The sequence below is a fragment of the Phoxinus phoxinus genome (assembly GCF_949152265.1).
Source record: "Phoxinus phoxinus genome assembly, chromosome: 23".
Classification (NCBI taxonomy): Eukaryota; Metazoa; Chordata; class Actinopteri; order Cypriniformes; family Leuciscidae; genus Phoxinus; species Phoxinus phoxinus.
The window spans coordinates 21,372,382-21,382,367 of record NC_136898.1 but is presented as its reverse complement, the minus strand read 5'-3'; the positions used below and the strand labels follow the sequence as shown (position 1 = coordinate 21,382,367).

The following is a 9,986-nucleotide window of genomic DNA, read 5'->3' as shown; positions in this document are numbered from 1 at the left end:
CAGGGTATAAATAGGTTTTTAGACTACATGAAAATAACGATGATTTTGTATTTTGCGTCCCTCTCAAGAAGATGTTTTTTTTTTTTTTTAAGAACAATAAGTCATGTCATGACAATAATTTAAGCAATTTAAACTTATACAAGATTCAACAATTTTTTAATATAATTTAAGTTTAAATGACTTGTACAGCAAATTTAACTTAAATAGGTTGATTTTATAAAAAGTGTATAATATATTGTGATTACTAAATAGGCTTTAAATTGTAATACATGATTTCCTGAACTTCGTCGACAGCTGACGGACTGATCCATTGTCATAGAGGGGTGCTTTTGTGACAAGAATGGTATTTTTATTCAGACATACAACAAACCTGATACCCTTTTTTTAGTTTATAATAGGAATAAGTGAACACATGAGTTTTTCTAATAATTTTTTTTATATAGTAATTAAACCTAAGGCAGTATGTCATGACCACATCGACGTGTCATCAGATGGTTCAGTCCGAGGATGGCCGCTGCTGTCGGTGTAAATAAACAGGCGACGATGGAGCCGTGTGCGCGACACGGCCGCGGAAACACTTCAAATGCGGTGAAGGTATGATGCACATGACATAAATAACAACTACACTAGATGTTTAGCTTATAAAAATCATGAGAGGGATGTGTTTTTCCTCCCGGTGGAGTTCAGTGAGATTCTGCAGGGCGTTAGCACGCTAATGATAGCATAATTCAAAACTGTCACTGCGGGATTTATATTAAACACGCTGTTGCACACTCAATTTAAAAGCGCGATAAAAACACGTCGTTATGAAATAGTGTGTTTTATTTATAAAAGTACAGTTATGACAGGAGTAGTGCTGAGTAGGTTAGCTGGCTAGCTAAATGACCAACCGGTCAGAACACTAGAAAGGGGACTGTGCCTCAAAATACTTATTAAAGATATATAGTCATGAATTTATGGATGTTTACATAGATGTTGCGCAAGGCTTATTTTTATAAATGCATACAATTTCTATGCATAATAATATTTGACATGCAGTGTGTGTGTGTGTGTGTGTGTGAGTGTATATATATGTATAACTGCAAACATTTGTCAATCACAAATTTTAATCCACATATGCATGTGATTGTGAAGGTGTTGGAGTGTGGTGTGTGCGAGGATGTGTTTTCTCTACAGGGGGACAAGGTCCCGCGGCTGCTGCTGTGCGGACACACGGTGTGCCACGACTGCCTGACCCGTCTGCCTCTCCACGGCAGGGCAGTCCGCTGCCCCTTCGACAGACAGGTCACCGAGCTGGGTGAGCTTAACACTGCCGTTCTGTTCTTCATAATAACAGTATAATTCTATAGTTAAGACTTTCTCTAGTAGAAAGAAACATTGTCACTGTGCTCTGCAGGAGACTCGGGTGTGTGGGGCCTGAAGAAGAACTTTGCCCTGCTCGAATTGCTTGAACGGCTACAGAATGGGGCATCCAATCAGTCAGGCATGTCAGAGGATTCACTTCGGGAGATGGGCGAGGTTCGAAATATGCGATTTCAGTTTTCAAATGTGTATTTATATTAACAATAATTTCTATAATAATTATTATGATTATTCTTTATTTTGACTGTTAAATATATCATATTTTTGTCTTAAGTAAATTTGTTTTATTTATTGAACCCTTTTATATTGCTACTGACTCATTTTTATCAAAGCAATAAATATAATTTTTGCCATGTCTCCATTAGTGCGTAATCCGCTGTGATGAGGATGAGACTCACACTGCTTCCATGTACTGCACGGTGTGTGCCACACACCTGTGTGCCGAGTGCTCCCAGCTCACACACTCCACCCGGACGCTGGCCAAGCACCGGCGCGTGCCCCTGGCAGACAAGCCCCATGAGAAGATGCTCTGCCCGCAGCACCAGGTGCACGCCATCGAGTTCGTGTGCCTGGAAGACGGCTGCCTGCCTGGGCCGCTCATGTGCTGCGTGTGCAAGGAGTACGGAAAGCACCAAGGGCATAAGGTGCAGAAATACAATGCAACTCCATTCAAAACCACTTGTTAATCTTTAGGCACCGATATTTGCTTGGATTTCCGGATTTAATTTGACTCTCATTCACAAAGTTTTGATTCTCTTTCGAATCTTGGATCGATTTTCTAATTTTAATTTTAAAGTGTTCTGAATGTAACAACAATGCTTGTTTTTTTTATTTTAGATGCGTTGTTTAAAAGTCATTCGGATGCAACTGAATTGAATTATTTGAGAAATATCGTAATATTTAAGCTGTTTCTGGTGCAATAAAAAGTCTGAAGCAGGGTTATCATCAATAACTGGCTACTACTAAAGGCTACTACTACTAACTGAAACAAACTAAAATCATTAAAAACATCTGTTACTTATTATATACAGAAATTGATTGATTGTACTTGCCAAGGCAACGTTTCTCGTGTTTGTTTAAAGTACTAAAATAACTCCAATTGACCCTTCGCAGGGAGCTTGATTGACAGGTGATCTGACCAATCACACTTCGCCATCCGCCATTTTGTCCGACAAAGCAGTCAGGAGAGTTAGTAGATTAACATGGGATGATTTGAACTTGAGAAGCGGAGTGTACTGACGCCTTTCCGCGGTTAAAACAACATTCCTTCTGATGTTCATTCATGTTTATTTGATGCTATAAATGAACTAGAAGGAAGAGATGATCGGTTCACGGGCAGCTTTAACTGATGCTCTACATCGATCTGTCACGACACATTAAAGAGCCACAAAACGGTATTTATTGTTTCAATTTCTTTAAAAAAAATAACCAAATTTGAAAGGTGAGACTTTGTTTAATAAGTTTAATATCAAAAGTAACTGAAAAGTAACCTGGTCTGTCCTGTCTGTCAGTGTGTTGTCTCTTCTCTCTGCTCCGCGATGTATTTTTCTCTGCGTGAGAACATGGTGTGTGTGAGAGCGGCGTAGCTTGTCGGACATAGCGACAGTAACTAAGGGGGACGGGTCTTTGCGAACGGTCAATTGAAAAAAAAAAACTAATAGAAACCGTATTCACATACTTATATTTTTTTAACTAAACTTTTTACTTAAAATTTACCTAAAATTTAAATAAAAGCTGAAAATGTGTGTGATATATATATATATGTATGTGTGTGTGTATGTATGCATTTAGTTTTTAAACTTGCCTAAGATTTATTAAGAGTTATGCAATTGATTTGCTGTTCACTGTATTGAATTTTTCTCAGTTTACTTATCAAATACAAAAGTAGTAAATATAGAATCAAATCAATTTGCTGTCCACCAAACATCTCTTATCCTCCTGAGTTTCCGTTGTGAGGAAGTTCAGCAGAAACTTCAGAATGAGAGATCTGCTATTAATAATGTATAGCAAAACATGTAATGCATCAATCAAACAAAGCATGGATTAAAAAGGTTATGGTGTATTTTAAGAATTGTATTGGACCATTCAAATATTTCTGGGTAATAACAAATTCAATATTTTGTTCCCATTTTCAGTCACTTGTTCCCTGATCTCTTTTCATGAAATTGTGTTACCAGCATGCTGTACTAGAGGGTGAAGCCAACCAGATCCGCGGGTCCATCCTGGATATGGCGCACTGCATCCGCACGTTCACAGAGGAAGTGTCGGAGTACTCCAGGAAACTAGTGGGCATTGTGCAGCAGATTGAAGGAGGAGAGCAGATCGTGGAGGACAGCATGGGCATGGCCCACACTGAACATGTACGAGCGTGTTCTTGGGTGATTGTAATCGCCTGAAGCATTTGCATCGGTGTAAGATTCCTGTTTTCTCCTCAGGTTCCAGGAACAGCGGAGAGCGCCCGGTCTTGCGTACGCGCCTACTTTGCCGATCTACACGAGACCCTGTGTCGTCAAGAGGAGATGGCTCTGAGCGTGGTGGACGCGCACGTGCGAGAGCGGCTGATCTGGCTTCGGCAGCAGCAGGAGGACATGACCATACTGCTGTCCCAGGTGTCCACCGCCTGTCTGCACTGCGAGAAAACACTGCAGCAGGTACACACTCCGTCACGTCACACACTCCGCTGGATCAGAAGCAGTTCAGGAATTTCAGTTGGTTTGTTGTCTTTTTGTTTTGTTGCCAGGATGATTGCAGGGTGGTTTTGTCGAAACAGGAGATCAACCGACTACTAGAGACGCTGCAGAAACAGCAGCAGCAGTTTACAGAGCTGGCCGACCACATTCAGCTGGACGCAGGCATCCCTGTCACTTTCACTAAGGTGCTTTACATCGCCTTGTTTGCACAGCATGGACACAGCGACGGATGAGATATGACTTTTATAAAAACATAAAATTAAAGGGTTAGTTCACCCCAAAATGAAATTTATGTTATTAATTACACGCCCTCATGTCGTTCCAAACCCGCAAGACCTTCGTTCATCTTCGGAACGCAAATTAAGATTTTTTTGATGAAATCCGAGAGCTTTCTGACCCTCCATAGACCGCAATGCAACAACCACTTTCAAGGCCCAGAAAGGTAATAAAGACTGTTAAAATAGTCCATGTGACTACAGTCGTTCATAACCTTAATGTTATGAAGTGACGGAAATACTTTGTTCGCAAAACCTCCCAAAAATAGCGACTTTATTCAACAATCTCTTCTCGCTGTTGGCGTAGTGTAAACAGTGCAGCGCTTCTGGATCTACGTCAGAACGCCGCTTTACTATTGGCCAACGCTGTTCACGTGAGCACCACGACACATGCTTGTGATGCTGACGCAGGAGCTAGCCAATAGTGAGGTGGTGTTCTGCGTAGAACCAGGACGCACGACACGGTTTACACTACGCCAACAGCGGAGGAGAATGACGTGGAAGGTGAATGACGAATGTTGGTGAGTAATTAATGACAGACATTTTTGGGGTGAACTAACCCTATTTAACACATATGAATAAGCTTAAAGTTTGTGATCTTTGAGTTCATTTAAGAGGTCCCGCCGTGATGTATCGATCTTCTATTGGTCACACATCTCCACTCCATATGGGAGTGAACATTCATTCTCAAATCAGAGTTCACCAAACTTGAACTTTGGTGCACGGCAAACTTTCCATGAGTTTACATATCCAGTCTCCTGCATTTGCATGCGTATGAATGGAAGTCAGTGTAGTGTAGTGTGTAATGTAATCCCTTTCGTCAAACAAACCGATGCCTTCAGCAGTGTACTGCACATAGATCAAACATTGTAATGCAATGTTATATGTTTATCTTTGGCTTATGGGGCTTATGGGGCCGCTAATGGCCATTGTCTGCGTGCAAAATGATGTGACTAGAGTTTATGTGCCAAGTTCAGACCTTTTGTTGGGCCTAATGCAGAATGCCATGGTGTTGTACATGCACCATTGGTCACGACACGTCATCAGTATGCGAAGAAACCGTTTCCATAATCTTAATGCGCATTTTAACTAACAAAAACTGCATCTAGCGGATTCAATTTCTGTGTTAATTGATTCTGAGAGTTTATTCGCACATCAAAATAGATGACTGGGATACACATATATATATATATATATATATATGTGTATGTGTATGTATGTATATGTATGCATGTGTGTGTGTGTGTGCTTTACCTTTCCCTTTCCCTACCTAACTCCACTAACTTGGGATTTACTAATTAAGCTCTAACTTTGACTTGTCTGGTTGTGTTATTAGCGTGCTAAGAAAGTGAACTCTTGTACTTGAGCTGAGTTTTGTGTAGTGTTTGATATCCGTATTAAACAGATGTGTCCGTCTTTTTTTCCAGGACAACCGTGTGCACATTGGTCCAAAGATGGAGATCCGGGTTGTGACTTTGGGCTTAGATGGAGCTGGCAAAACTACTATTCTCTTCAAACTGAAGCAAGATGAGTTTATGCAGCCCATACCGACCATAGGTACCCTTGTGCAACGGAAATACATGTACAGAAACGCAAACATGCAACGGTGTTTAGATAACAAATTATTCTACTTCTGTTTTAGGTTTTAATGTCGAAACTGTTGAATACAAAAACCTGAAATTCACCATTTGGGATGTGGGTGGCAAGCATAAACTCCGCCCACTCTGGAAACACTACTATCTGAACACACAAGGTAACAGCAGAGTTGCTGCTTCTGGAGTTAATAATTCACTTCACTGCGGATGCATACATGTTCATAATGAAATTCACTCAATCACATTACTTGCTCATTAATGAGTGTGTATGACTGAAGCTGGTCATTGGTTCTGTCTCCCAGCGGTGGTGTTTGTGATTGACAGCTGTCACAGAGACCGGCTGATGGAGTCTCACAGTGAACTGGCCAAACTGCTGACCGAGAAAGAGCTCCGAGATGCTCTGCTGCTCATCTTCGCCAACAAACAGGTGAGAGATGTGAACAAAAGTTTGTTCGTATTTTTGTTTTGAACATGACATAAAAAAAAAATCAATAATAATGTACTTTAAAGGTACCATATGTAATATTTGTGCATTAAAATATCCCAAAATCACAAGGCCAGTGTTATATATTCTGTTAAGTTGATTACTTACAATATCCCAAATGTTTCCAACTATTTTTAAATCGTGAGAAAATTGCGATTTTAACCGAGGAAACGGGGCGTGTGAGCGGGGGTGAGCTGGAGTCGCCAGTCAATGGCGTCATATCCGCGTCACCCTCGGTTTCCGCTCGTACTGCGCGGAGTCCTGGACAAATGCGGAAGTTGTAGTTGTAGCGTCTATCAAGCAAACAAACGTTTGTTTCGCGCAGTCGTTATGGAACACAATTATTCTTTACCGATTGCAGCCGGTTCTGTCGACAAAGACAAGTCCCATAACCATACGGGTCAATTTTATATATTCCAAATGTAGCATTCGGTAATAGTTATGTTTATATAAGGAAAGTATTATTGCTTTAGGCTTGTGTTTAGTTTATTGACATTGTTTATCACGTCTGGTGTTTATTGCCATGCAACTAAATATAGCAGTGTTATACATAAAGATTAATCCGTCTTTTGGCAAATTATGTGGGTATGTTCGAATGTACTTTAACAACAATTGTTTAGAACATGTAAAACTGCGCAGCGTTATCACAACAATGAATTCGACAAATACAATAACATAACCAATTTAGTTTTAAACCTTACTTTTCTTGCGGTTAATTCATTTTAATGAAATAAAAGCATGTCATTAAACGCAACATTTATAAAAATAGAACTACCTCATCCATGAACATGATTTTTTGTTAAAAATGACAGTTCCCATCATTCCACGCTCCTTCACATCGTCATCAAGCTACGCTGTTGTTGTTGTTTGGAATGTAGCGCCCTCTAGCGGCAGAAAATATTGCATATTGTACCTTTAAGAATCTCCTTTATCAAACTGGAAGATTTCACAAATATAAAAAGATTGTCGGTGGAATCATTACATTTTTATTTATTACATTTAATTATTTTTTTGTAGTTACAAATCATAAATGCACTTTTGTATTGGGGGGTTACACTTTATAGACGTTAACCCTGGTTAAAGTAAAAAAAGAAAGAAGTTCCCAGCCAATGCCAGTGTTTTTGATAATTTTCACAAAAATGTCATAACCCCCAGAATATTTTATTGTATCTGAACACGCAATTTATCAAAAGAAAGAACAGAGCCTCCGCTTTAAAAAATAAAACCTAGTTTCAGTAATTATTTTTTATTAACACCCGAATGTGGGTAAGTTTCATAAAAAAGCTACATTTTGAACACAAAGCTGAGAAAATCGTGCTTGTTTTTTCAATGACTTCATGCATAAACAATGCTTTTATCGCTCGTTTTATTGGAGATTCTCTACTCTTCGGCTGTGAACTCTGACGTGTGTCTCTGTAGGACGTCCCCGGCGCGGTGTCCGTGGAGGAGATGACGGAGCTCCTGAGCTTACACAAACTGTGCTGCGGGCGCAGCTGGCACATCCAGGGCTGTGACGCCCGCAGTGGCATGGGGCTTCACGAGGGCCTGGACTGGCTCTCACGCCAGCTGGTGGCCGCAGGAGTTTTGGATGTGGCCTGAGGGACGCTTACCCACTCTCAAAAGACTTGTGACTTACAACTCAAGCCTGTCCGTGTCATTTGCACAGTCACCCTGCTCATGTTTACCCATGTCATACCATCAGTAGACTTGCTGCTGTGTGCGCGCTTGTGGTTCAGTGGTGTTCATAAATGGAGCTCATATAGATCTCCAGGTTAAATACAAGGCAACATCCTGCAGGTTATCACCACACATAATTTCAGCTCATCACTCAGTTTCTAAAAAAAATAAAAAAAAGTTTTGAAAGTTACTATGGAAACCTATGGGGCAAGTGTGCTCCATAGACTTCCATTAGAAATGCTTTACTGTATAAAAAAAAAAAAAAAGATTTTTGTTTATTATTACAAAGTGAGTTGAAATTGTGTTGTAAACAAAAATATGTGTGGTGAACAAAAATATATTTGCAGATGCTGTCCATAAAGTTGATTAACATGAACTATTTGAAAAGAAGTTAACGAACATGACTAACTAAACTTACTGTCCCTTCTGTTAAAACATAGAAATGTAACATCTGGTTTATGATGCTTGTCTTTTCAAGGTCAGTTTGCTCATTCTCCTAACTAACTAATGCCTGGAGATATTTCTAGATGTGCTTAAGCAAATGATATACTGGTCATTTTTGTACAGACACCCATATAAAATCCCTGTAGTATCATGTGTGCAAACAGCACAAGGTTTATATAGAGCTATTAAATGTTTTAATCGTAGGTAAAGCCCCTTAGACGAGGATGAAACGAGGCTCCATCGCCAGATTCATGGTTACTGCAATGTGAAGTGCCTGTTGTGTCAGATTAACCAGTTACTGAAATCATTGGAAAGGTCATGTGATCAAATCCATTGCCATTGATCAAACGTTACAAGCAAGTAATTGGGTGAATTTCACAAAACATGTCAACAACATGTGTAGGTCATGCTTCCCTTTAATATATTAAATTTCGCATTAATTTCTAAAATTAAACTTGAGTTCTTGCATTGTTCATTACAATCAAGCACATTCTACCCTTATACTCTCATTACTGTAATATGAGCAATTGTTTTAGACAAGTATTTAGACATGGTATTATTGCCTTTATGGATATTAAAATAATCACTGGGATTTAAACACATCTGTAAGGAGTATAATGTGCTTAGTTATGAAAATGTCAAAGTTAAAAATTCTGAATGGTAGAAATATTTTTTTTCGTTATGCAAAATTAACATTTTGATTTTGGGGGTAAAATGTGACCCACACATGTTTTGTTGTTGTTGTTGTGAGATTCACCTAAAGGCACACCATTATTCTTAACATCTCCAGCTGTTTTTATGGCTGTTGTGAGTTTTTTGGGGCTTTGAATGAGCCAGTAGATATTTATTGAAATGTCCTGTGTGGTCTTATGACTGATGCATGGGTGGAGGTGTATCTTCCCCATGTATGAAGAGATGGATGTGTTTGTGGCAAAAAACAATGTTACTGATTATTTATATTTTAAAGGAGAATTGTAGTTATGAAAAAAAAAAAAAAAAAGTATAAACCTGCTTCCAGTTCATCAGTCCACTGCTTATTAATATCTGGTTATATCTTGATTTGTTGGAACAAGTATTTCTTAGCATCTTAAAAGCAAAAACTTTACATTTCCATTCATTGATATACTTCATGTATAACACAACTGTGGCCGTATGTAAACGCTCCATTACTTGACATGATCTGCATTAGTCCGGTTTAGGAACCATCATTTGTTTTGAAACACTGATCCTCATTGCCATGTAATGTAATAACTGTACTTAGATAAAGCATGTGTGAAGACTTTCCCTGTCCCCTATTGCAGGAGGATCTGAACTTGGTGTTACAGTGAGTTTGAGCCTCTCAGAAGCACACTGCTCACCCACATCTGTTGTTGATTTCACCACGGCTTTTTGTATAACCATTCATAATGTTACGCTATTAAAAACCAATCTGAATGATGCATCACTAAAGAATATTAGT

General features: G+C 39.2%; 1 protein-coding gene across 3 annotated transcripts; it reads left to right on the top strand.

Moving 5' to 3' along the window:
• Positions 1-288: 288 nt before the first annotated feature.
• Positions 289-9,973, top strand: trim23 (tripartite motif containing 23). 3 transcript variants are annotated; one of them, XM_079600699.1, is made up of 11 exons: positions 289-594; positions 1,135-1,297; positions 1,397-1,518; positions 1,728-2,006; positions 3,540-3,722; positions 3,798-4,013; positions 4,103-4,237; positions 5,755-5,884; positions 5,970-6,080; positions 6,225-6,349; positions 7,826-9,973. In XM_079600699.1, exons 1-11 carry the CDS (start codon positions 508-510, stop codon positions 8,003-8,005), a joined length of 1,731 nt encoding a protein of 576 aa, XP_079456825.1. In that variant the 5' UTR covers positions 289-507; the 3' UTR covers positions 8,006-9,973. The 3 variants fall into 3 exon arrangements, with proteins under 3 accessions (XP_079456825.1, XP_079456824.1, XP_079456826.1); XM_079600698.1 differs by having other exon boundaries at positions 496-594; positions 4,133-4,237; XM_079600700.1 differs by lacking the exon at positions 1,397-1,518 and having other exon boundaries at positions 496-594; positions 1,135-1,284; positions 1,818-2,006.
• The last annotated feature ends 13 nt before the right edge of the window (positions 9,974-9,986 follow it).

Coding starts and splice junctions, on each gene's coding strand:
- trim23 (XM_079600699.1), top strand. CDS start 508: ATGGCCGCTGCTGTCGGTGTAAATAAACAGGCGACGATGGAGCCGTGT. Junction 2,007..3,539: donor GAAAGCACCAAGGGCATAAG/GTGCAGAAATAC, acceptor TTGTGTTACCAG/CATGCTGTACTAGAGGGTGA. Junction 6,081..6,224: donor CTACTATCTGAACACACAAG/GTAACAGCAGAG, acceptor TCTGTCTCCCAG/CGGTGGTGTTTGTGATTGAC.